Genomic DNA, 27414 nt, shown 5'->3' on the forward strand with positions numbered 1-27414 from the left:
CACATTTCTTTGTCAATTTGGAGCTTTCTAACATCCTATCAGGGCATCTTATAAATCAACGGTTTGTCAAAATGTGGGGCTCGCTAGAGATGCAAATTCTCAGCCGTCCTCGGAGACTGACGGAACCATAAATTATGGGAGTGAGGCCGGGCAGTCTGTGTTTGACACTCTGGGTGATTTGATGCACTTTGCAGTTTGGAGGCATAGATTAGTTATTCATATGTATAATGGAGAAGTGAATCCAAAATATTTTTGAGAACTTTTAGAACATGTTCTAGAAGCATTGATTTACTGAGAAGTCATGCATGCTATCCTGTGAAGTTCTTTTAAAAAATATTTTTAAAGATTTTATTTATTTATTTGAGAGAGAGAGAGAGAGCATGAACAGGGAGAGGGTCAGAGTGAGAAGCAGACTCCCTATGAGCAGGGAGCCCATGCAGACCTCCATCCTAGGACCCTAGGATCATGACCTGAGCCGAAGGCAGACACTTAACCCACTGAGCCACCCAGGTGCCCCTATAGTGTGAAATTCTAATGAAGTTTCAAAGTACCTCATTCCATCTTGAACATATAGCCATGATGTATCACTCAGGAATGTACATGTTGCATAGCCCGTGGGCAAGGGTCATTATGGACTGTAGATACACCAGGAGAATGATTCTTGTTCTAGTTTCTTTTCTGATGTAAGACTGATTTTGTTACATTTTAAATTGAGAAAATTCGTATGATCGGTATGCTACTGTTATGTATGTTTGTTTTTGACTTATTTCATTTAAAAATGAATTTAAACTCTGAAAGTGTAAGATAGTTTCAAGTATTTTTCTTTCCATTTAAAGACTGTCAGCATACTGTAGCCCCCCCCGCCATAAGTAGTGTCTCCATCCTAGACTTCTAGTAGCACAAGTTAAGAACATGTATGGAGAGATAATTCAATATGTAATCCACAACTATAGGATTAAAAAAGTTAGCTGGAGGTGGGGGGGAATGTAATTTATTTATTGTTATTGTTGTTGTTATTATTTTGCCTATTCTGCCACCTGGTACAGGCTGTTTTTTTTAATAGATGTATGAAGTTCAGAAAGAGTTCACATTGGAATATCCCCGCCTATTATGGTAACTTGGTAACTGGGTATAGAAATTTATGACATCCTTCCTGTTAGAGAGGAAAGGTGTGACTTTGTTCATGGATAAGGTCTTCTGTAAATTTCTTGTTTCATCAAGAGCTGGGGCTTTTTTTTACTCAAACGTAGATGAGATTTTAGAAGATCTGACAGATATTCAACATTTCCTTAAGCAACTGAGACACATTATCCCCCTCCACACTTACATAAAGCCCTGTGTTGTGGGCAGTTGCGTGGCAGTGAGGACCATATTCCTAAGAGTGTAGACAGAGTATGGCTGCATTTTTGCCTTGTTTGGAAGCATATCTTTCTGATTTTGTTGCATTGGCATCATCATAAGCATGGTTTTACCTGGGTGTGAACTACACACAGAAACATAAGCAAACACACACTTCCGATGAAGAAATAAGGAAGGACAGTTATAGTCCTGGCTCTGTTTTTCTCACTTCTTTCCCGGGAATGGTACAGATGGATCTACTAAGTTGCTATATTTAAAGGTGAGATAATTGAAATAACTTGCTTTGCTTATAATAGTAGGGGTTGACTAACTCAGCAGTGTCAGGATTTATCATTTATAAGAATCACCTAGAAGGCATATTAACATGTTGATCCTACCCCCAGAGAATCACATTTAATAGTTCTGGGATATGGGGTTTAGGACTCTATATTTTAAATCTAAATTACTGAGGTGCTTCTTTTGCAGGTGATTTGTGTTCTGCATTTAAAAAAAAAAGATTTTATTTATTTATTTGACAGACAGAGATCACAAGTAGGCAGAGAGGTAGGCAGAGAGAGAGGGGGAAGCAGGCTCCCTGCTGAGCAGACAGCCTGATGAGGGGCTCGATCCCAGGACTCTGGGATCATGACCTGAGCTGAAGGCAGGGGCTTAACCCACTGAGCCACCCAGGCACCCTGTGTTCTGCACTTAGGAAATGCTGGTCTCGAACATATTTTTGAAGACAGATGTCCTGGAGCTTGGCTTCATAGTTTCTTCAATTTTTAATGGTTCGAATATGTAACTTTTAAAAGTAACAGTGGTTTTGTATTCTATTACACTCTGTACAGCTTCATGATTTATAAAATAAAAGACTGTCCTCTTCAAAATATTGTATCTGAGCAAGCTAGATAGTTTTTAAAAGTTCTAAATCATTAGTTATAAAAAAGAGTAATGAATGTGTTCTTTGTGTTGTTAAAAAGTACCAGCTCTTCCTCTAAATTGTAAGAGCAGACAAGTACACTTTTATTCTGTCAGTAACTATGACCATAAAACAAATGCTCTCGAGAAGTTTTAGGAACAAAGAAGGGCCTATGAAGTAAAAATGCCCTTTTTGCTAAGTATCTCATTAATGATCAAAGGAAAACAAAACCTCCCAAGAATAATTGATTTTTCTTCTCCTATCTGAAAAGTTACTGTTATATATCCTATCATTGTTTGATATGAATTAATTGCCTGGTTCCCAATAGGTTTTAACTCTAGGTTTGCTAGTATGTTCCATTTTATATACATAATTAATTTACTATATACAAACTAATGTAAATAAGGACTCTAGATATATTTTGCAGGACAAATTTTCATGCTTTTCTAAGTGTTAAGTCCCACTTGTGAGAAAGTCTCAATGCACACTTACCAATGTTAGAAGGTGATTTCTAGATATGCATTTTAAACGAAAGGTTTCAAGCTTTTCAAACTTCAGATTATTAAGAATTATTTGTGAGCAGGAATTCTAGGAATGACTAGAGGACTTACCAATTTGGTGTGGAAAAACTAATTCAAATTCTACTTGTAGGGATTACAACATGGATTTTTTGACTTTGAGACATTTGATGTGGATGAATATGAACATTATGAGGTTTGTACATTTTAATTTTTTACAAGCTATAATTTCATTTAATTAAAATCTCCTGTGCTCCACTCCCCCGCCCTGTTCCCTCCCCGGCCCCAACACTCAGGTATTGCCAATTGCGTGGCTTCTACAGTAAAAGCATTCTGGGAGTTTTCTATAGCTGTCAGTTTTGTCCTTTCAACTTTGGTTATTGCCTTTGAACCAGGAATACCAGAATTTTAGTTTGGGAAAAGGACTATTATCTATAATGTCCTTTCACTAAACTTCCGTTAACAATTACTTTGCACATTTAATTTATAAGAAAAAATAATTTCAAAATATAGTTTGATAGAGAAACTGAGTTACTGTTATTTTAAAAATTCAGATTCTGTTTAAAACAAAACTTTACTTGTAGTATTTTTGTTATATTGTAATATTTTTTGACTGCATAAATTTAATTTTTAAATATGGCTGAATTTACCTAGTTCTATGAATTGGCTGAATTTTTTTTCCCATTGCATCATCGTGGTTTTGAGTATTGTCTTGCCTGTTCAGTGATGCAGAGTTTAGGCAAGGGCTGTCCCAGCTAGGTTGCTGTATAAGGAGATGTTGAAGAAACAGCTTTTCTGGAAGATGAGAAGCCTGTAGAATTCAAGTAGGCCCAACATTCTATGGAGGTGAACTCACCTGTTGGGGTTCTCCAGACGACTTGTGAAATGTATCACCACTCTTAGTGAGAGAGGGCAGCTCTTCCCCCTTTGCGCTCTAATTCAGGATCTCTGTTTGGATATCCTGTTTACAAGTTAAACTTAACCAGTCTGAGAAGAAACTGACCATCTTTCACTCCACTATGGTCTTCTGCTTCATTCATCTGTATTAATGGTACCACCTATCCTGCAGTTCATCCAGGCTCAAGAACAGGAATGCTCCTCTTTCCCTCCCGAATCGAACCAGTATTTGAATTCCTGGTGTGTGTTTCATCTTCCCTGTGCTCTCTGTTCTCCCTTCCTTCCCTCTGGCTCAGGTGTGGTGCCCTCTCTTGTGGACTATGAGAAGCACTCTCTAACGAGCACGGGTCCTTCTTCTCCTGTTGGTCTGTCTTTCACCCGCGTGACTTGAGTGATCTTAGAGCAGAACTCTCATCATTCTTGGCCCCAGACTGCATTGCTCTGCAGAAATGGGGATGAACTCCCCTGTGCTGGCATTCTTAGCATGGATGGGCTCCAGCCCACCTCCAGAGCCTTGTCTCCTGTTTGCTTACCGGGCGCCGTTTGCATGCCAGCCCCACAGAGCTGCGTGCTCACTGCTCCCCTAGGGTCCCCGTGTCCTGGCTGAGCTTCCTTTCTGCCACATGCCCATCCCCTCTAGCATTTCCTCTCCTCTGTTTTGTGTGGGTCACATCTACAGACAGAGCATTACTCTCTTGAGTATTTTCTCCCTTCAGTTTCATGGGTTACAATTTGTACTTTCCATGTTTCCTGTATCTTGTTTTTATTTTTCTTGCTGGATTGCAAATTCCTTGTGGATAGGACATGACTACGTGGAAAAATACATACTGAATACTTGGATAGAAGGGTTTAATATCATAAAAGTGCTATTTCTCCTCAAATTAATGTAGTATAATTTATTAAAAATCTTGAATTTTTTTAACCATAAAAGCATGGTTGTCATGGCATTTTTAGTAGCAGCAAAAGAATCCCCCCATCAAACCCCACCCCCACCCCCAGCTAGAAACAGAGACTGTGCACTCATAAGGGAAGATTGAATGATTTATAGTTCATACACACCATGGAATGTTATGTGCTGATATGAAAAAAGTGAATTTGAGCTGTACAACTTGTCTTGGAACGATTTCTATAATACATTGTTTAGAAGAAAAGATACAGATAAGTGCTCATAATATAATCCCCTCCTTTAATTAACAGTAATGAGATCCCATTTAACCCATATATGTGTATCTGTATTATATTAGCAGAGCTGATTTCCTGTGATGCTAATAAAACTGAAATTTTAGAGGACCCCCCCCACACTTGTGTGGGCATTTTTTAAGGTCCTATACCTAATTTTGTATTCATAATTTTGTATTCTTTTCTTAAAGTGGACTTCCAAATTAGATGTTTCATGCTCCATGTATATGAGCATGGAGAAAATGATATGGCAAAATGCGAAGTCCATTTCCATTAAAGGAGATAGTGGGGTGGACACTCAAGAGGAGGAGGAAGGAACAATACCACAATAAAAAGAAAAAATTGGTTGGCATTTTACTTATTCCTTCATCTTTTTTTAAACCTTAATGTGGATGTTGAGAGGTAGTTGGAAAAGCTGTTGAAAAACCTGAGACAGTAGAGTTTAATTCTTGCAAACCAACCAACTGGCCAACTAAAAAAAAAAAAAAAAGTCTGTTAAGAATGTGGTCACACCCTTGCCTGAGTAAACAAACAACGTAGTAACAACAACAACAACCCAGGTAATAATGGGAGGCAGGACGTAAGTGGTGAACATTTGAAAAGTTTTCTGTCAAATTACTTCCTTTCTGAGAATGATATATCCATTCTATCATAAAGCCCAGGAAAAGAAAATTACAAAGAGAAGTATGCTTTTTGGGGAGTGAGCATGTCATAAATGCTACTTAATGAATAAATAAAGGAACTCTGTTCCCGACAGTCTGTGGGCCTGATACTTGTCATAATTTTGCTCGCTCTTCTCACCTGTCTTAGTGAGTTTGGACAATGGGTGAACTTGTGGGATAGCTAGAGACACATATTTTGTGTTTTCCAACAAAGTCCGTATTCCAATGGAGACATTGTGGTTTTCAAAGTAAAATTTTATCATTGACAGCAAATTAGGAGACTGTAAGTCTTGGATTAGTGGGGAACGTTCAGGATGAAGTTTTTCCAAGACACTTCTTGACGGAACTGCATTTAATATATAATTTGGCTCAAGAAGAAGCCTATATTAATGAGACTGCATCTCAGTGTGAGACTGAAGGGCAGTTTTATGATAAGAATGCCAAACATTGTTAATGACAAGATCAGCAGAACATAAGAAATACTCACTTTATGAAGTCTACAGGTAAATCTCCAGCCATTCTGCAAAGGGTTATATCCATTTTCCTCCTGTGATTCCTGGGTCTAGAGCAGTGCTGTCCAATAGAAATATAATGAGAATTATAGATACTTTAAACATTCTAGTAGCCACATTTAGAAAAAGTAAAAAGAAATGATAAAATTAATTTTAATATATTTTATTTAATCCAATATTCCCAAAATATCATTTCAACATGTAATCAGTATAAAAATTATTAATGAAGTATTTTACATTTTTATTTTTGAACTAAGCCTTTAAATCTCAGCATGTAGTTTGCTCTATGGCACATCTCAGTTTGGACTAGTCACTTTTTTTTTTTTTTTTTTAAGTAGGCTCCACACCCAGTATAGAGCCCAGTGTGGGGCTTGAACTCATGACCCTGAAATCAAGACTGAGCTGAGATCATTAGTTAGAAGCTTAACCAGCAGAGCCACCAGGTGCCCCTGGACTAGTCACATTTCAAGTGCTCAGTAGCTACATGTACCTAGAGGCAGATTCTGTGGGGACGGTCTTGACCATGAACTATTGGAGTCCCTCAGAATGACATGAAGCCTGGTATAAACAGAACAGGTTATATGGCCTTGCTTTAGGTGATCTAATTATTCACATAAGAGTTAAAGCCCTGTCATATTTAGAGGGGTTTGGTTAAGATATCTCAGACTCTTGCTCTATTTTCATGGGACTTGCAGAATGGCCCATTAATTATCGATGAACAAAAGTATCTTCCAAAATGTGGTCTCTCATTTACCACACTGTGGAACTGTGCATTCTTCACCTTGGGGCTGATCAAATAAATGTAAATCTGACAGCTATGCTACAGCTATGCTGCAAAGGTCCCATAAAGTAACTGCAAGAAGATAGCCCCAAAACTTGCCCTAAGAATCAGTGTCCAAACAATCATACTTTTCTAACAGGTTTCTCCAGGTATTTTCTTTTCTTTTCTTTTCTTTTTTTTTTTTTTTTAAAGATTTTGTTTATTTATTGGAGAGAGAGAATGAGAGAGGGAAAGAGAGAGCATGGTGAAGGGAGGGGCAGAGGGAGAAGCAGGCTTCCCATGGAGCAGGGATCCCCATGAGGGACTCGATCCTGGGACTCTAGGATCGTGACCTGAGCTGAAGGCAGTTGCTTAACCAACTGAGTCACCCAGTCGCCCCCTATCTCAAGGTATTTTCAAAGAACTGAGAGAGCAGTCACTCCTGTGAAACATGGCCATTCATGGGTTTACTTGAAAAGTGGAAATAGACCTTTGGCCCATGGGAACAGCAGTGAAGATGAAAGAGCTTGAATATTGAAATTCTGTTTCTGTGGGTATGTGAGGAGCTGTACCCTCACATACCTCTATATGGCAATTGCTCGTGTAGGATAATATTCTGCTTGTGAGGCCCTGCAGTAGCATCCATACACAGAGTCCGCCTTCTGTCAGCCTTTTTTAAACTCTTTTTGGGGGAACTATCCTTAACTTGCCGAAAATGAATGGTGCTGCTCTTGGGCATTATTTTAAGTCATTATTCCTCAAAGAGAGCTTGAAGTTGTGTCTTTTGTTTTTTATTTGGATGTCTCTAAGGGGCTTTCTACTATTGACCGGAAGTCTGCCGTCTTTGATGATGTCTCTATGTTGGCCACACACAGACTCCCAGAGCAGCATCCTGTCCCCGGGAGAGGGGAGGAGCAGAGAGGGGCAAAGAAACAAGCTTTAGGGGCAGCATGTGGAGATGCCTCCTCATTTATTATCCCATCCAGAATTTGGCCCATGTAATTGCAAGAAGTTGCCTTAAATACTCTTTTGAGGATTAGATGAAGTTTCAAGTTTACGTAATGCCTGCTTCAAAAATGAAGAAGTTACGTCATGCTTGGACTTATTTTATATCTTCCACTATCTTTTTTCCCCCCTTGTGAATCATTCCTTTTTTGAGAAAAGAAAAAAAAAAGTGCTTTCTGTGAAGTAGCATTGTCAGTGTGAGGATAGTTTCCAGTATTATTGACTTGACACTTTGCTTTCACAAGCTGCCAACCCGGGGCCACTTTACCAGTGGTTACTTGATGGGTGTGGTTAGAGTTGCCCCTGGTTACCGCAGGCCGGGTGCCGGACCGACGGGTTACTGCCTGCTTGAGTGTGGAGACACAGTACGGGGCCTTCTCTTGTTTCTCTCATCAAGGCACACGTGGAAAAGGATAATATTTGCTCAGCACCCTGTGATTATAGCTCACAGCTGTCGATGACTGGCCTGGGGCCTCTGGCTGCCCTGGTCCCTGCCCAGGCAAATCCATCGTGTTTCACTGGGTGGAAAGCTTTGTCCAACAGAAATAATGATGTACAGATCAACCTTTGTTATGTGAGGGTCAGGAAGCTGTATTGCACTCTTTATGGCCTCAATTGATAACTTTTCAGTTTGTTTATTGAACAGATGTTTATTAAGTACCTCCTGTTTTCTCAGTATATTTGCTAGGTCTAATACTTTCTTTCTTTCTTTTCTTTTTTCCTCAAGAGAGTCCCTGCAGTATCATCTCTTCATGTGTGGGATTAGAGCCTTTGTTCTTATCATCTGCTCTCTTAGAATCCATATATTTTTGCAGAAGTTATCATGTCTGACCTTTGTCACAAGCCCCATCTTCATGCTTATCAGATGAGTTATCTACACAGAATTTCTCTTTTGTCCATGGCAGACTGAATGTGGGAAATTTTACTCCTGAAATAGTCTAGTAATTAATAAGTCATTATTATTGGCTATCCACCTACTGGGTGTTCTTCTGGGAAAAGAGCATTGCTATTCTAGAAGGTGACTTCACATAATCTTAGCCACATCACAACAAGCCCACGTGGGAACTGTTTATGAGAAAGTGTTGGTCAATTCTGGATGTCTGGGAGTGGGTCTTGACTCTTGGGTCTCTTCCATATTACTGTCAGTGTCTTAGAAATTGAGTCTGATTATATCAGTCTCCTGCATTGGGTCCTCTCAGGGCTCCACACTAACTGAAATTGTGGAAGAAATGCAAACTCCTTAATACGGTCCCAAAGGCCCTCTTGACATGGGATTTTCCTTCCCCTCCACTCTTGCCCTTTTCCCTTCCCTTCCCAGACCCAACGCCACGTAGTTTCCCAGACTGCAGCATTTCACGCTCTGGTTCCCCCTCGTGCCCACCATCCCTCCTTTCCTGCCCGCCATATTTACGTAGACGTGTCTAAGTCATTCCCAGCTCTTTGGGAGCTCTTCTCGTACAGTGTTGCTTGATGCTGTTTACACATCTGTGTCTTCCCTGCCCTCTGGCTCCTTGAGGTCAGGAACTATGTTTTATTCATCTTCGTATTAATAAGTATTCAGTAGTGTAGTATTCTTATAGCGGGCGCTCATTAAATGTTTGTAGAATGAAAGAATAAATAAATGATTAAATGAATACTGAAAACAGAAGTATAGCACCTTCCAGGATCTTTGATATAATCTGTTAGAGGTAACTCCTTTTCAGTGGAAAGTGACCATGACTTATTAATGAAGAATGCATTCTGATTTTGTAGTACCACTCCTGGGGAAGAAGGTACTGACTATGGCAGACAACATCTTCAAATGATGTTTCTTTCTTTCTTTTCTTTCTCCCCACCCCAGCTGGAGTGAGCAATCTAGGCTTCAGGAGTGAGTTTTTGTTTTTGTTTTTGTTTTTAAAGATTTTATTTATTTATTTGAGAGAGAAAGAGAGTACGAGTGGGGGCGGAGGGGCAGTCGTGGGGAGAAGCAGATTCCCCGCTGAGCAGGGAGTCCAATGTGGGGCTCGATCCCAGGACCATGAGATCATGACCTGAGCTGAAGGCAGGTGCTTAATGAACTGAGGTACCCAGGCACCCAAGAGTGAGTTTTTTTGTTTTGTTTTTTTTAAACCTGTTATGTGCCACACAGATTGCTAGGTATTATAGTCTTCAACTAGGCTATCTCTGTAACATCAGTTTAGGTTAATATATGAGCAGAGACTGTCCCCGGGTTGACTATGTCATCCTTCACTGCAGTTAATAAGTAAATTGTCAAACTGGGTAGTATAGACTCCTCAGGTCAGCCTTCTGTATATACCTCATGCAGGAAGCTTAGGTCTCCCATTGCTCTATGCACCACCTCAGGTCACCAGTAGGAGTTACTGCTGTTGAACACCCGAGGTATGTTTCAAGGCTTTGCTTTGGATTAAAGTTTGTCTACCAAACTAGAGTGTAATATGGGTGTTGCTTGCTTGGTCTGCCCTCTTCTTCATGGGTTACTGAACTAGAAACATGGCAGTTTCCACCCTTGTTATTTCTCGTGAATTCCTGCCACAGGACTGGAGTTAAGCAAGCTCCAGAATGCAGGTAGGTGAGCACGTCCTCACCACCTGGAGGCACCTTGGAAGTATGAGCTGTTAGAAGCATCTCCTGAAGCTATCCTGCAGTACTGATTATACCACTCAAAGGCTCCAAGTTCAAGGGAGCAGAACGCCTTCCTGGACACTGCAGCTACTAATGTAGAGGGACCCGGTATTGCCACACCTACTGATCCACTATGCCCATTCCTGGTTCAAAGATCATGTTGGTTAACTCTATAAAATGTTTTGAGGTCTACCTTGTCCTAAGAATTTCCCATGGTTTTTCCTTCCTCTTTATTTGCTGTTTGGTTTCTGTCCAAGCTTCTTAAGAGAGCAGTCTTGACTCTGTTATTAGTCAGTCAGTCGGTGATGGTCTAGTTTTTACCTTTGTGAATCTCATGAAACTTCCTTGCCCATAGAAGAGTCAGCAAACCAGATGGTCGTGTTTGATTTCCTTCCTACTTGATTTGTTCTGTGGCCACTCTCTAATTCTGGACACCCCCTTTCCTTCCCTAACTTCTAAGGTTCCATCCCCCACTTTTCTCTTCCTTGCATCTCAGGCCATCTTTCTCAAGTTTCCTTTGCAAGCACTTTCTCTTCCTTCGCCCACCTGAAATGCTGCCCTTCCCTAGGGCTCTGGTTTGTTGTTGAACATGCTCGCTGCGAGTGAGGGCACCTGCTTCCAAGTTTCAACAATTGTATATGCCACAGGCACTCAAATTGCCATAACTTGAGCAGTGGCACCTGTAAACGTGCCCTGGGTTCCTGCTGCCAGCGTCTGCATCAGCAGAGGCATCACTGGCCTGGGCTGCTGGGCAGTCTCCTAAGGGGTTTCTCCCACACATGTCTCCCCACCCCAGCTGGAGTGAGCAGAGGTGAAACAGTCATCCACATAGGGCCCTCCTCTTTCCCTCCACCACACTGTCTCTCTCAAAGCGAATCTAAATTAATAATCTAGAGTTTAATTATCTAAAGCCAGATGGCATGGCATTTTAATTTAAACCAAATAACTCAAATATTTACTTTGCTTTGAGAACATAAAATGCCAATTACTGCAGTATATTTGCATTTATGTAATACAACTATACCAACACTATTTTATTGTTTCAGAAGCTAGGGAAATATAAGGAAGGTACTTTTTAACAAATAAAGGGAGACTTTGTAGTTCTGCCTTTTTGATTTTTCAAATAGTTTTGTACCATCATTACACCTCTTATATGCTTCTATTATAGCTCTTTTCAAAGTGTAATGCAACTTTTTTTTTTTAAATTGGTATCTTAGTCTTGGCTTCTGTAACAAAAGTACCATAGACCGGGTGGATTAAACAACAGTTATTTCTCACAGTTCTGGAGGCTGGCAAATCCAAGGTCAGGGCACCAGCAGATGCAGCATCTGGTGGCCTTCTTCTGTGGCTTCATTCTCTGTGTGTCTTCTCATGGTAGACAGGCAAAGGCACTCTCTGGGTTCTCTTCTATAAGGACGCCTATCCCATTCCTGAAGATGCCATCCTTATGATCTGATTGCCCCCCAAAGGCCCCACTTCCAAATATTATCATACTGGGATTAGGTTTTGACATATGAGTTTTGAGGGGACTCAAACATTCCGTCCATAGCAATGGGTACAAGATAGAGCTAACAGCACCCACCTCATAGGGCTGGTGCATGAAATGAGTTGCCTATAACAGAGTAGAGCCTGGCACACAGTCAGAGCTATCTAACTCTGTTTGCATCTGTTACAATTACTGTTCTTTGTCACTTCCACTTGCTTTCAGGCTCCTTAAGAGCACAGAGAAAATACTTTTTATTATTTTGTGTGTGACACCAAGTTATAGTCTTTGAGACATAATAAAGGCTCAGCAAATGTTTTAAGGAATGTTGAATTGTGCTTAAATACTGTTTGTCCATGTTGCCCTAGAAAGCATATCTGTTGATCAAGGGAATCAATCCTATAATTGTTGACCTCAAGGTCTGTCTTTCCTCTTTTATTGTCTGTTTATTACAATGGTAAAATGCCAGGTGATTTTCAGTATTGGGACTGAAAAATATATTTGTGACCGTAACAACAGAGACATGCCTTACCAGCATAGATATATTTCTTAAATGTTATAAAAATTTATGTTTTCTTTTTTTTTCATTAATTTTTTATTTTTTATAAACATATATTTTTATCCCCAGGGGTACAGGTCTGTGAATCACCAGGTTTGCACACTTCACAGCACTCACCAAAAGCACATACCCTCCCCAATGTCCATAATCCCACCCTCTTCTCCCAAACCCCCTCCCCCCAAAATTTATGTTTTCAAGTCAAATTATGTTTGCTTTTTTATTTTTCCAGTTTTTTTTTTAAAGATTTTATTTATTTATTTGACAGACAGAGATCACAAGTAGGCAGAGAGGCAGGCAGAGAGAGAGAGAGAGGGAAGCAGGCTCCCCGCTGAGCAGAGAGCCCGATGCGGGGCTCGATCCCAGGACCCTGAGATCATGACCTGAGCCGAAGGAAGCGGCCCAACCCACTGAGCCACCCAGGCGCCCCTATTTTTTCAGTTTTAATACTTATTTACTTTGCAAGAAAACTTGATTTTCCCCCCCAAAATTTTATTTTAAATGCAGCAGCAGAGTTAGATATTTCAAAGAAATCTGGTTGTAGACTGCTCTTTTGTAGGCTGAAGAATCCATAGTAAAGTGAATATTGACACTTATATATATGTTTCAGGAATCCAAACTTTTATTTTTATTTTATTTTCTTATAGTAAGAACAGGTGCAGTTTTCCTACATAGTCCTTGGTAGGCAGGAGGCTTTGGAATGTAAGAGATAAAACCATCTTCTTGCCTCATCCTTGCTGAGATGTTTGTAAAATATGGTAGGGTTGGAAAGTACTTTCAGTTCCTGTCTGACCTAGAGTTCTAGGTGTATGTGTGTGTATTTAATTAGAAAACCAATTTGTGTCCTCTTAAATATTTTATTATTGATAAATATTGACATTTGTATAATTCACTGTGAGAGAAGGCACAAATATTAATTTGGGAAGCTTACCGAAGTAAGCTTATATTAGTCAGTTGAAATCTGTGACTTTCTTGTTTTTTTTCAGATTTGGATCTAAGACCCAAATCTCATTGTTTACCCCATCAACCTTATCCAAGCTACTGAATGTAGTCCAATATTATCTAATGTTTACCTTTTTGGGTAGGCAGATTTGCCTACAAAACCTTTTGGTTTTGTGAGTGATGTATCTTAGTAAGTCCACTGTCTTTCTCCATATGATTGATTATAAAAGGTTACTGTTTAACCAAACTTCTATAATCCAAATAAATGGATGTAGCACAATATATTTGTCTAGGCTTACTTTGTGGTCAAGGATACAGAAACAGTGAACATAGAAACCAGTTTTCTTTTACTGTTCATAAAGAATTGCCTTTAGCCTTTTGGTGATTAGAACATACCTTTATTTTGGAATTTTTAAATAGTGTTTTAAGTATATTAATTACTTAAGGAGGGATATTGGGTCATTAGAGACTGCTTTCTTTAAATAAGAAAAAGTTTAATTACCATAGAGAGTTATATATTAGATTCTTTATTCAAATTGTTTTGAATAGATAGTTTTGCCCGAGATACAATTTGGTATATGGAATCATAACACTCAGTAGCTCTGAGATTTTATTTCTGGTATTATGCAGATATTACATTTATTATAGTTAAGATGAATGCAATTCAGACATTTATAAAGTGTCACTAAAGTTTCATTTATAACTTCTTATGACTGAAAAGAAACATCTCATTTTAAACATAGAAACTGTACAGCTAAGTTTTGATTTTCATGAAAATTGGAAATGGTAGTAGTAGCATAAGTAATTAAAGTAGAGGCTTCAGTGTCCGTCATGGTGTTACTCCAGTTAATCTAACAAATACTCAGAAGTTCTTACAGTAGAATGAGGACTGTATTTGGTACCTATTCTTGCCGTTGAAGTGTTTGCCATGTGGCGGTGGAGGAGAAAGCTTTTCTAATGGATAGTCTTGGCCCAGTAAAGAGAACTGCTTTCCCAGCCTGTGGAGGTATCTGTGCAGTGCTAGAGAGCCTGGAGGGTGGAGATGGGAGACTAGAAGCTGGCCTGGTGGTAGGATGGGGGTGAGGGTTGTGGGTGCGCTAAAGAAGGCTCATGTGAAGAAGTGATGCATAGGTTTTACAATGCATTGCACAGATGTTCCCCACTTCCCTGCAAACCTTGGGTGTCTTCAGCCCTGCCCCAGTGTTCTATGGGTTTAGAGGCACATCAGGAAGAGAAGGAAATGGAGGAGATCATGGAGCAGTGGGAGGATTCTGGGCCCCTTCCCTGGTCTCCAAGCCTTTTCTGAGGATCCTATAGAGAATGTAGACCAGAGGTTGACAACTGGTGATCGAAGTTGGCCCACAGGTGTGTTTCATTTGGTTTCATTTTATTTAAAAACTTAACTTAAAATAGTCAACATGAGGTATAGAGAGATTCACATAAAAACCCATTCAGCAGGTCAGCCACCTTCAGTTAGCCTTTTCTGCAGGGCGACTCTTTAGCCGGAGCTGAGGACCCACCGGCCTTTACTTATGTCTCTCACCTGGCCTGTGTAGCTGATTGAGTTTGTAGCCCCTGCCGGAGACCGTGGTGGACTCGTTTGTGGTATACCTTGAGGGTCTGATGATCCTCTGTTCTTCACTCCTGCCTCCTTCCGTTTCCCAGTTGAAATATCAGCATTGACAACTGTAGCGACCTTAAAAAAAAACAGAAAAAAGGAAGTGTGTTCATTATGACCCTGATATTTATAATTTTTTTTCACTCTTTAAAATATGTTTACCATGTTCATGGAAAGTGCTGATACTTCCTTTTATCTTCTCTCCCTTTATTTATTGTGAGGATAAGCAATGTTTGTTTTTATTTCATTTCATTGCAGGATAGCCGGGAGACAAAATTATTTTAAGCAAAGTACCTCCACTTTAAGGTTTTATAAACTTTTCAAACAGTCTAGGTAATAAAGCTTTTTCTAAAGAGGATTGAAATATCACTTTGAGAATCAGATGCATGTTTTTATTTTAAGTTGTTTAACGTTGCCTTCATGAATGTCCAATAGTACTAATAGAATGAAAAACAGTTTTATTTGTAAGGGTTTCCTAAATTGTGTAAGAATTATAAATTATTTTTCTTTTCTTTTCTCACAAATTTCTACCAGCGAGTTGAAAATGGTGACTTCAACTGGATTGTTCCAGGAAAATTTTTAGCATTTAGTGGACCACATCCAAAAAGCAAAATTGAAAATGGTAGGTTTGTTCTTTACTTTGCCATCCAAAAATTTATTTCAGTTCATCTTCAATTTCTTAATTTCCTCAGATAATCCTTTCTTTTGATACTATTCCCCAAAGAATATTTATTTATTAAAAAAATTGAGCTGTAGTAATTAGTGTGTTAAATATTACAGTTTAGTAGGTGGATTTATAATCCTGTTTTAGAACTAGAAAATTTGGGGGGCACCTGGGTGGCTCAGTTGGTTAAGTGTCTGCCTTGAGCTCAGGTCATGATCCCAGGATTCTGGGATCATGTCCCGCACCGGGCTCCCTGCTTCTGCCTCTGCCTCTGCCTCTCCCTCTCTCTGTCTCTCATGAGTAAAATTAAACAAACAAACAAACACACACACACCTAAAAATAAATAAATAAATAAAACTAGAAAATTTTTAAATTGCCATAAATAGGCACTTTACCTGACCCAGTTATCAAAGAACAATCTGAGAAGCAAGCTGGTCAAACTAGTAAATAGATTGTTGAATTCTCTCAGTGGTTCTGAGATTTATTTGGTGGTAGAGTGCTACATTAAGGTATTCTTTGGGGAACATCATGTAGAACAATAACAAGGGTGATGATAATAGGCATCATTTATTGAACGGTTGCTATGCGCTAGTTGCTATCTGAGCAACACATTGTTTCATTTAATACACACCTCTATGAGATACAGGTACATGTATCTCCATTTTGCAGAGGGAGAAACTGAGGCTTATGAGTAGGGAGTTTGCCCAGAGTAATAAGGGGAACTGGTTCTTCATCCCAGAGCTGAGCTCCTAAACATTGCCAGTACACTGATCTGTTTATTTCCATTATGACAATGAGAACAACTTTCTAGCTCCCAGTAATTAAATTACTCACTGCTATATGTATAGCCAGGGGCATACATACTCAGGAAGACAAAAAAAAGCAAAACAGTGAAATAAAATCAGCTATGTGAGTTTTCCCATTAATATTTTCTATTTTTTTTCAATCTACCAATATTCCTAGAAGACAAGTAATGATAGGCACCAAAGGTTTAAGAACAATTTATGGGAAGAGTACATAAAATTTAAAAATTTCACCTGTGAACATAATAGCTCCCCCCCCCCTTTTTTTTTTTTGCTCTTTATCTGGTCATAGACTTGAGACATTAGTCTTTTAGGGAACATAATCTGAAACCCCAACTTTAGATTTATTCTCCTTTTATCACCATTATCTTCCTAAGGATTAATTCTAAAATCTAGTTCCATTGTATATTGTGAATCATGCATCCAGATTTACTGATTTATTTGAGCTCCCACAGATATGCTGCTTATTTCATGCCTACGATGTATCTTCCAGGGAACTCTGAATCATGGATTCCCTGTGATGGGTGATGCAAGTCTAGAGAGTTAAGCTACCAAGTAGAAGGCCTGTGTACTGAAGCCAGAATTACATCTTCTCATTCATGAGTCTGCTAATGAATTTATTTTATTCCAGACATTGATTAACCTCTGTCACATTGGGTTGTCATGAGTAACATGTTAAGTGCCTAAGGAAACTGCTTTCTGGCACTTGGTCTTTAAAGACAGAATTGATTTGATTTACCTTTGGCCTTCTGTGCAAAATGATCTGACTCAGACCCAGAAAATCTTAGAAGGTGTTTAGTTTCAGTCGTGGCTTTGTTGGTGGGCATTTGTTTCAGGGAGTTGAAAGAATTTTGCCATTTAGGATTCCTGTGATTTATGACATTTTCTTCAAGAGAAGGTGAGAAGTGTAACTTATAGAATCATTTAAAACCTTTTTAGGGAGCTAATACACGCTTATATTAAAAAAATAAAATGCAGATAAATTAATAAAAACCACATAAGGGTGACCTATAATTCTACCCAAGTTTTCTAGGGCTAAGAGTTGGTGGTGGGATTATGGGGGTTTTAATTTTCTTTTCACCTGCTTCTCTGTATTTGCGTGCACACATATTTTTCCTCTTCCAGTGAATACACACACACACATACACACTTAAAAAAATAAACCTTTCTTTCTTTATAAGCATAGCATTGTGATTACTTTTTTAAGAAAAATTTTGTTTTAGAGAGAGAGAGAGAGTGTGTGTGTATGTGAACGAGGGGAGGGGCAGATGAAGAGGGAGAGAGAGAATCTCAGGCAGGCTCCCATGCGGGGCTCGATCTTAAGATCCTGAGATCATGACCTGAGCCAAAATCAAGAGTTAGCCACTTAACCCGCAGAGCCACCCAGGCGCCCAATGATTACTATCTTATATCAGCTTTTTTCACTTAACATATCACAGACTTCTTTCCATGGTAGTAAATGTTGATTTTCATTATACTTTTCTATGACTGCTTTGTATATTATTCAGTAATGTGCCATAATGCTGTTACTTTTTGAATGAGATCTACACTGTTTACAGTTTTTCACTTTTCATGGTTGGCAAATGTTCATACATTTCTTTGTATTTCTCCTTTTCCCTCTAAATTCTTAAGTAGTCAGATCAGTAGATAAAAGACTGTGAATATTTTGTGTGACAGTTCTTTTTTTTTTTTTTTTTGGAAGAGCAGCTGACCTACAGTATTGTATTAGTTTTCGGTGTACAATATAGTGATCGGATATTTTTCTCCATTAGGACATGGTCCCCACATTCAGTCTAGTTATCATCTGTCAAAATGCACAGTTGTTACATTATTAGTAACTATATTCCTTTGGCTGTATATTACATCCATGTGTCTTTTTTTTTTTTTTTTTTTTTTTTTATAACCGGAAGATTGTGCCTTTTAATTGTCAAAAATCTTTAAAAATTCCTTTTGGTTGCATATTATAATGTTGGGAAATAATTATAGCTACATTTGCTTATATGTCAGGAATGGGACTGATAAGACTTTTGCACATGTATCATCTCTCTAAGAATTAGAACCACCCTCGAGGGGAGGTAGGAGTTATTTTTTGGAAGAGAAGGTAGAGAATCAGAGGAGTTACCTCGCTTTCCCAGATTTACACAACCAGAAAGTGGCAGCATGTGGGTTCAAACACAGGTTTCTTTGATTCCAAATTGGGTGTCTTTTTCATCTTACTGCAGAGGAAGTATATGTTCACTATAGAAAATTTAAGCAATATGGAGAAAAAGTCACCTGTAATTATATAATCTAGAAATAAACACCAAAGATGCTGCTCTATGGGCATCTTTTTTTTCCACCTATGCATCTATTGTGCCCTCTTACGTTGAGGGAAAAAAGGTCTGAAATAATTTTGTGATGGAATTAATAGACTTGATCCAATTACAGTGAATTCTCGATGCTTGTTTTGTTTTGTTCTGTTTTTGTTGTTATTTCTTTCTTTCTTTTTTTTTTTTTTAATTGAGAAACTGTGTTTCTTGAGGAGGCTGAAAGTCATGTTAGGGTTTGTTAATAGAAAAGGTAGATTTTACAGAAATTAACACTCAAATAACTGTTGCTAGGATGTAGCCAAAGAAGCCTTAAAATCCTAGAATCGGGGCAGAATGTGTTGTAAGAGTCTTAAGTGTGTGTTGTGTCAACAAAGAATAAGAGTTTGTTACAGTCATCTTTGTCCACTTGTTTTGGTGGTGGGGAAGAGAAGGGCTCTAACTTTTTTTGGTTTAATAAATTTGAATTGATACATGAATAATAAAGCAGTAGAATGAAACACATTTTGGATCTCCAGTTTTCCCAACTATACCCCAAACTCTCAAGTAGCAACATCCTTCTCCTCTCTAAAAAGAAAAAAAGAAACACACACACACACACACACACACACACACAGAAAGACAGCCTGAGGCAGGGACTGGCAACAATCTGAAGCCCGTTCAGCTTGGTCATATAGTTAGAGAAGCAGGTGTGTAGGGCTTGGGCAGTGGAACCTGACTGTGCCCCTTACTGGTTGCATGAACTTCCCAGAGCTCTGCAACTTCACTGAGCATCATTTTCCCCTTGTATGTCAAACAGGGGAAATAGGATGCACAAGCCAGGCATCTAGTGACGATCAGAGATACTAGATGAAGTGTCTTGCACAGTGTCAGACACATAATAGGTGCTTACTAACAGATATTCTAATTACATTGTTCTCATTAATGAGTCTAAGTAAACATTTTATTGCTTCCTACATTTACTTGCCCACTTTGAAGTTTTAGCTTAAAAAAAAAATTTTTTTTTTAAATTTATTTGAGAGAGAGAGAAAGAGCTGTGGGGAGATGGGTGTTGTGGAGGGGAGGGGCAAAAGGGTGGTGGCAGAAGCCTACTCTCCCTTAAGCTGGGAGCCGATCCTGGGAATTCCATCCCAGGACCTGAGCCGAGGGCAGATGCTTAACGGATTGAGCCACCGAGGCTCCGCAGAATTATACGTTTAACAGTGACTGGGTGGACAAGTCATTTGACTGCTGTTCTTCAGGGTTCTAACTTTAAATGAACGGCAAGGAAGAGAGGAATTTTAAATCACCCCGCTCTGAAATTCCTTGTTTGGTCGGCTCTTGGGCTCTGCCGGTGCTTTACTGATGCCAGGGCGCCATCTAGTGGCCAACTGGAGGAAAGGGCTGATGAATGCTCTGTCTTGCTCTGCACGCTCCTAAAACCAGTCCCAAATGCATTGATAATGCCTGCAAACAGTTATCCAGAGGTCATAGGATATTGTCATCGTCATTAGTTATAATCACTTGGAACAGTTTTGAGGATTTTAAATAAACCTGCTCACCAACTGTAGGAAGCGTAGCCCCTAATGTTCATATAACGTTCCACTGTTTGGAGACCTAACAGAGTCAGATTGGATCTTCCTTGAAATGGGCCCCAGCGCAGGACCCGGAATCTGAATGCCAGGACTCAAATGCTGCCTCTATCTCTTACTAGCTGTGTGTACCTGGGCTAGTTTACTTTTCTGGGCAACAGTAACTGGGTAATTGCAAGGTTTAATGAGATGATCCATATGAGGCACTTCATTTAGTGCTGGGCATATAGTAATGCTTAGTAAATGTTAGTTATGATTATTATCATTATTGTTATTATTCCAGTGTCCTATTGCTATATTTGAATAACTGTCCAGTTTTTTTAATCCAGATAAATACATAGTTTCTCTTAATGGTTGGTTTAGGTATATTTATTCCTGAGAGAGATTAATCTACAAGAAGAAACTTCTTCCTCCTCCTCTTAGTGGAGGAAGAGAGGGGACAGACACCAAACCAACCATTAGCACATCTGGTGACAGGTGCCATCCCAGAGGTGCCAGGTATGCTAGGAACCTAGGGTCAGAAGTGCTCATCAGCCACACCAGGGGAAGACTTCTGTGTGTTTATGAGCCCTCTCCTTCCCATTCTTACATGATAGAAAAGCTCATTTCCTTATGCCAGCTGATGTGGTTTGAAGTGGGGTCCATAAGCCACCAGCAAAGAAGGAATTCTTGAAATGTTTCCAGTTCAAAGAGGTATTTTTACTATAACCTGGGGACAGGACCTGTGGGCAGAAAGATCTGCCCCGGGATGGTGAGGAGCAATTGATCAGATATTTTGGAATTAGGGGAGGTAAAGAGAAAGGAAGTTTCCAAGAGGATTTTCGTATGTTACAGACTTATAGGATGCTGGAGGCCTAGCTATTGTCTACCTCAGGTTGTTTTCTCCTCTGGCAAAGCATTAAGACAGTTGGGAGTTCCTGGAGGAATGTCTTACTTGGCCTGTCTCAAGTATTTGTCAGTGGGCTGCAGGTTATAAGTAAACTGAATTTTATCTACATTTCCTTTTTGCCTTTGTTTCCTACATCACCAACCACAGCTCTTTTCTCCTGTAGGCTGTAAATCTTCAGCTGGAAAATAATTTGAGTTAAGTAGGAGAACAGACTTGTTTTTTCCAAGTAGAAAACTGCATCCATTTTCTCTAAATGTGTGTGTGTAAGTTATTGTTTCTACACAGAAGATTGAAAATAAGCTCTGTATTACCTATTTGCCTAGAAGCAGCATGGCCCATGAGAATTGTGTATCTGGGCCATGGAGTAGTTTGATCTGCCTTCCAATTCTGTCTCCATCCATTGTGTGACCTTGGCCAAGTATACCAGTTAGGGCTCCTGGTTGCAGGCAGCAGAACCAACTCTGGTAAAATAAACCAAAATGGCATTGATTGGAATGATGCTGGGGATCTCACAGCCCACAGGGGAAGACTAGAGAATGAGGCCCAGAAAAGGAACAGGATCCAAGGGAGATAATGTCTCAGCAGGGTCCAGGCAAGGAAATAGAAACCACACCATTTCAAACAGAGGGAATTTAATACAAGGGGTTTGTTACAGAGGAGGCTAAAAAGGAAAAGGGCAACACTGAAGAATCCAGAATATTATGGAGGAAAGAGCTCCTCCTGCCTTTAGAAAGGTAGAAAGTGAGGTCACCAGAATCAGGGGGCTTGGAAGGGGAGCCCGACTGGTATTGGGAGCCCTGAAGGGAATGCCACCCAACTACCCAACTAGTCTGTGCATCTGGGGACTAAGGAGCGGAGACCAGGTAGCTGTGGGGCAGATTGGTACTGGGAGTGCCATGCTGAGCCAGAAGCTCTGGGTGCTCCTGTCACCTGTGGCTGAGGCCTTGCTGGCCCCCACCCAGAAGCCCCTTCTCCTTCTTCTGACCTCTGGTCACTCCATTCGTGCTTTGGGCCTCCTGTGTGTTGAACTGATAATGCGAGCCAGCCACAAAGGTCCTCTGCAGACCCCGGCTCCAGCATGGGAGGGTTGGCTTGCTGATGAGAGAAAATAGGAAATAACCAGCATATGCAGAGTCTGAGGCAGTAGGAAATATGGCCAAGGGCACAGTGCGGAAATTGCTGGTTAACTTTCTGGGCTACTGCCGCCTATACACTCGGGGGCCACCATCATGAATGGGTACTGAATGAGACTGTCTCACGCAGTATGCCCTGAGTCAGTGAACCCTGCATACGTTACAGATACGGCCATCGGGGTGCTGAGAAATTAGTCCCCTGTGAATCCCTGGGGCTGTTGGCCAGGTTTGCTGTGGCCAGAGCAACCCCCTACCCCCACCCCACCCCGGCAGTCACCTCAGTTGACTGGCCAAGTCTAGGTCACAGGTCTGTAACCCAGCGGACTCTGTAGCTCCGGGGAATACTCACACAATGATGGATCCACTGGAAGCAGAAGGTGGTTTAGGGGCTGACCTCCCGTGCCCCCCCATCCCGCCCCAAGTGAGAATGTCTACAAAAAAATTACTCAATTTGTTTAGTTTCTCCATCTGTTAAATGGGGTTTACCATTCTTACTTTAACAGGCTGTTCTGAGAATTATAGGAAAAGATATACAATGGTGACTTATACATGGTAGGTGCTCAGTAATTGTTCATCTCTTTTGTGGGGGATTGTACTGTACATCTAAACGAATTACCTGGCAAAAGTCTTTGACTGTAGTTGACAAGTATTTGTCAAGTGGAAGAAAAGGCACAAAGAATCATACCAGCAGCCTCCTGGGCACCTCTGACTTTTGAGTGTCCCCGGAATGTCTTTGTTTTGGCTTGGGAGGAGTGTATGTCCCCAGGACTTGAATCCTCTGGGTCGAGGTTTCAGATTTTCATGAGCGATTTCCAATACTCAGAGGTTTTTTTTTTTCAAACCCTTCTGTGGGGTGAGTGTGTGTGTGTGTGTGTGTGTGTTTGCAGCTCTTCAGACTGTGGCTTTAGGACTGTGCTTCCAGCTCTTACTCTCAGGAAAGGCCCGTTCCTCCTGAGCCCTGGTGAGATTCATACACTTGATCGTGAAGCGTTTGTGGTGTTCCCGGGTGTGTCAGGCGGAACGCATGCCTTTTGCTCACAGCTCCGTTTTCCCTTCAGGCTATCCTCTTCACGCCCCTGAAGCCTACTTTCCTTATTTCAAAAAGCATAACGTGACGGCAGTCGTGAGGCTGAACAAAAAGATTTATGAGGCGAAGCGCTTCACGGACGCGGGCTTCGAGCACTACGACCTCTTCTTCATAGACGGCAGCACGCCCAGCGACAACATCGTGCGGAGGTTCCTGAACATCTGTGAGAACACGGACGGGGCGATCGCGGTTCACTGCAAAGGTGCGTGCGGCCCCCGCGGCCTCCCCGGAACGCCAGGGGGCCGTCAGCAGCCAGTCGTGCGAAACCAAACCAGTCAGTGCCTTTGGGAAAACAACACAAGGCTTTTTGTTTGAGAAAACTGGAACACCAACCCATTTAAATAACCCCTTTCTGGGGCAAGGTTTGCTTGGATGTGAATAATCGGTGGAGGTCTGGCTTGTCCTAGCCTTGCCTTATCCAGCGGCTGCTCGCGGACGCCGGGCAACCACCACACGCCCGTCCGCGGGCCGGCAGGAATGCCTTGAACGGGTGTCAAGAGGCAAGGGTTGTTAGTGGGTACCCCCCCCCCCCCCCCCCAGAACTGCCGACCTCCTTTCTACTCTCCTCCACCCTTGTGATATTTAATGTTCTCCTTGTACAACCCAGCTGTCTGGACCCCCCATTTTGTCCTCTACTCCGTGCTTACCTTACCGGTCTTTTGCATAAGGGACCAGAGTGTCTTCCCTGCCATTGCTAGCGGATGGATGGCAGCGTCTTGCTGGCGAGCTTGCTCGCTGCACATGTGTTAACTGTTTCTTTGAGTGAACTTGGTTATGTAAAGACTAGGTTATATAAACGAATCTGCTCTCTTAGGGGTGGGTGCTTTCTGGGGCAGGGGTCTTTCAGATGATGGGAGCCCTAAGGTTGCCAGACTCAGCAAATAAAAATACAGGATGCCTCGTTAAATTTGAATTTTTGGTAAATGCACCAATACTTTTTTAGGATGTTTCCAGTATGTCACGGAATATACATTCTGCATTTTATCTGGCAACCTCGTGTTGGCTACTCAGAAAATGTGAAATAACATTTTCTCTAAGCCTGATTGTTAGACTCTGAGGAGGATCAAATTACATTTTAGATTTTCCAGCAACGTGCAAGGTCTTCTACTGGGGTCTTTGGAGTGACCAGAGCCCTATCTGGCCACTTGGGGATGGAGACTAGTTCCTCACACGCAGCATCTAGTCCTGCCACGGGGTGGCGCTGCTCTCACGATTTTGAGTCCGAAGACGGGTTTCTGTGGAGTTTATGCTAATTGTCTAGTAGGTGTTGGGGATTGTACTGTTCTTTTCAAGTGCCTAGTGCTGCTGTAACTGACTTATTCAGACAAGCATGGCTTTGGTTCTGACAGAAATTAAAATACCATTTTGTAGGCCTTTGTTTCTATGTTTAAGATTTGAGTAGGCGGCGGTACTTGGCTGACATGTGAGCGGCACCGGGAAGCCGCGTTTCGCCTGAGACCCGGGGAGATGGCGCCGAGCTGCACATGGCCCGGAGTCGGATGAAGGCTCTGTCCACACCCGCGGAGCCGCGGCCACCCCTTCTCTTCCCGTTTCTTGGCAGGATGGGGCCCTGACGCGCAGGGCATCCTATCTCTCCGATGGGGTCCACGTGGGGGGTCGGGCTAGGAAGGTGTCTTATTTGCTCATCGGAGAGGGTTTTCAGTTCTAATCAGGTCGAGGTGGGGTGGTGGTGAGCTGGCCCGTCCTCGCTGGGGTCCATCTACACTCTGACTTTGCCTTTCCAGCTCGTTTTGTTAAAGATGGCCCAGGCCGGAGAAAAAGCCTGCATTTCGCACATTTCAAATAACGGTGGACCTTGAGAGCTAGTGGGACCGTAACAGCTACCAAAGTTCCGTAGGAGATGTTCGTGTGCTCTTTTTCAAAGTTTGTTTTTGTGTCACAAAAGTTCGTATTTTTCCTCCAATTAATTTGACCTTATTTCCCAGTCAATTGATTTTATGATTACCAAGTCAGAGCTTATCTGCGTGCCACATGTTGGATCGACAAATTCGGGGAAGAAGAAATGCAAGACTGTCATTACAACTCAGTATCTCTCTCTCTCTCTCTTTTTTTAAAGATTTTGTTTGTTTATTTGACAGATAGAGATCACAAGTAGCCAGAAAGGCAGGCAGAGAGAGAGGAAGGGAAGCAGGCTCCTTGCTAAGAAGAGAGCCCGATGCGGGGCTCCATTCCAGGACCCTGAGATCATGACCTGAGCCGAAGGCAGAGGCTTAACCCACTGAGCCACCCAGGTGCCCCAGTATCTTTCTCTTTTTAACTGAGTATAGTTGATTCACAATGTTATATGAGTTTCAAGTATACAACACAGCGATCAGACAAGTTTATACATTATTCTTTGTTCACCACAAGCACAGCTCCCATCTGTCACCATAAAATGCTATTATAATACCATTGACTCTATTCTCTCTGCTGTGCCTTTTATTCCTGTGATTTATTCATTCCATAACTGGAGGGCTGTACCTCCCACTCCCCTTCACCCGTTTTGTCCCTCCCTTCATTCCCCTCCACTCTGGCAACCACCAGTTTGTTCTCTGTATTTATGGGTCTGTTTCTGCTTTTTCTTTCTTTTTTTTTCGATTCCACATATAAGTGAAATTGTATGTTATTTATCTTTCCAACATATTTCACTTAGCATAATAACCTCTAGGTCCATCCATGTTGCCACAAATGGCAAAGTCTCTTTCTTTTTTATGGCTGAGTAATATTATGTTATCTATACATCTATATCTATATCTATACACATACACATACACATACATACATATATACATATCTATCTATCTATCTATCTATGTATATACATATATACTTCCTTACTCATTTATCTGTCAATGGACACTTAGGTTGCTTCCATGTCTGGCTCTTGTAAATATTGCTGCAATAAACAGGGGTGCATGTAAATTTTTTTTTTTTTTAAGATTTTATTTATTTATTTGACAGACAGAGATCACAAGTAGGCAGAGAGGCAGGCAGAGAGAGAGGAGGAAGCAGGCTCCCCGCTGAGCAGAGAGCCCAACGCGGGGCTCGATCCCAGGACCCTAGGATCATGACCTGAGCTGAAGGCAGAGGCTTTAACCCACTGAGCCACCCAGGCGCCCCTGCATGTATCTTTTTGAATGAATGTTTTCATTTTCTTTTGGGTATCCGTATCTCTCTTGACAGCATTTTTCACCTAACTGAAATTATAAGAATGAAACTCTATGATGTTCAAAATTCTTATTATAGGTATTCTCTGTTTTATATCTTAGATTTGTGAATGTTAACATTTAAAAAAATATAGTATGGGCATATGAGTTGTATGTGTGTGTATTTTATACTGCAGAGGTTTATATATATATATATATTTTTTTTAATTTTTTATTTTTTATAAACATATATTTTTATCCCCAGGGGTACAGGTCTGTGAATCACCAGGTTTACACACTTCACAGCACTCACCAAAGCATATACCCTCCCCAATGTCCATAATCCCACCCCCTTCTCCCAAACCCCCTCCCCCCAGCAACCCTCAGTTTGTTTTGTGAGATTAAGAGTCACTTATGGTTTGTCTCCCTCCCAATTCCATCTTGTTTCATTGATTCTTCTTTTACCCACTTAAGCCCCCATGTTGCATCACCACTTCCTCATATCAGGGAGATCATATGATTTTTATTTAAAATCAGAACTGTTAGTATTGAGGTGAGCTCTTCTATGGGAAGGTCACATTCACATGTGGTGACATCTTTTGCATAACGTTATTTCATTTGCTTCCACTTGTACACACATGTAGGACTCCTTTATAAAAATTACACCTTCAGTTTAATTACAGCTGTATTGCTTTTAATAGCATACTTATCTACTAGAGGCCTGTTAATTATTTTGACATCTGCCCTAATTAAGTCAGTTTAATTTTCTGGGAATTGAAGCATCACTGAGCATTTTAACTGAA

The 27414-nt window shown here is 40.8% G+C and overlaps 1 protein-coding gene across 5 annotated transcripts in view; it reads left to right on the forward strand.

The window, feature by feature from the left end:
• The window catches only part of CDC14A (cell division cycle 14A), a 174543-nt gene that overhangs the window by 84078 nt on the left and 63051 nt on the right, over positions 1-27414 (forward strand). For all 5 annotated transcript variants that reach the window (XM_059375515.1, XM_059375514.1, XM_059375513.1 and 2 more), the window contains exons 7-9: positions 2909-2971; positions 15546-15633; positions 23437-23667. In XM_059375515.1, coding sequence (XP_059231498.1) covers positions 2909-2971; positions 15546-15633; positions 23437-23667 — 382 coding nt within the window. The remainder of the gene's footprint in view (positions 1-2908; positions 2972-15545; positions 15634-23436; positions 23668-27414) is intronic.

This window comes from Mustela nigripes, chromosome 14 (genome assembly GCF_022355385.1).
Source record: "Mustela nigripes isolate SB6536 chromosome 14, MUSNIG.SB6536, whole genome shotgun sequence".
Classification (NCBI taxonomy): domain Eukaryota; kingdom Metazoa; phylum Chordata; class Mammalia; order Carnivora; family Mustelidae; genus Mustela; species Mustela nigripes.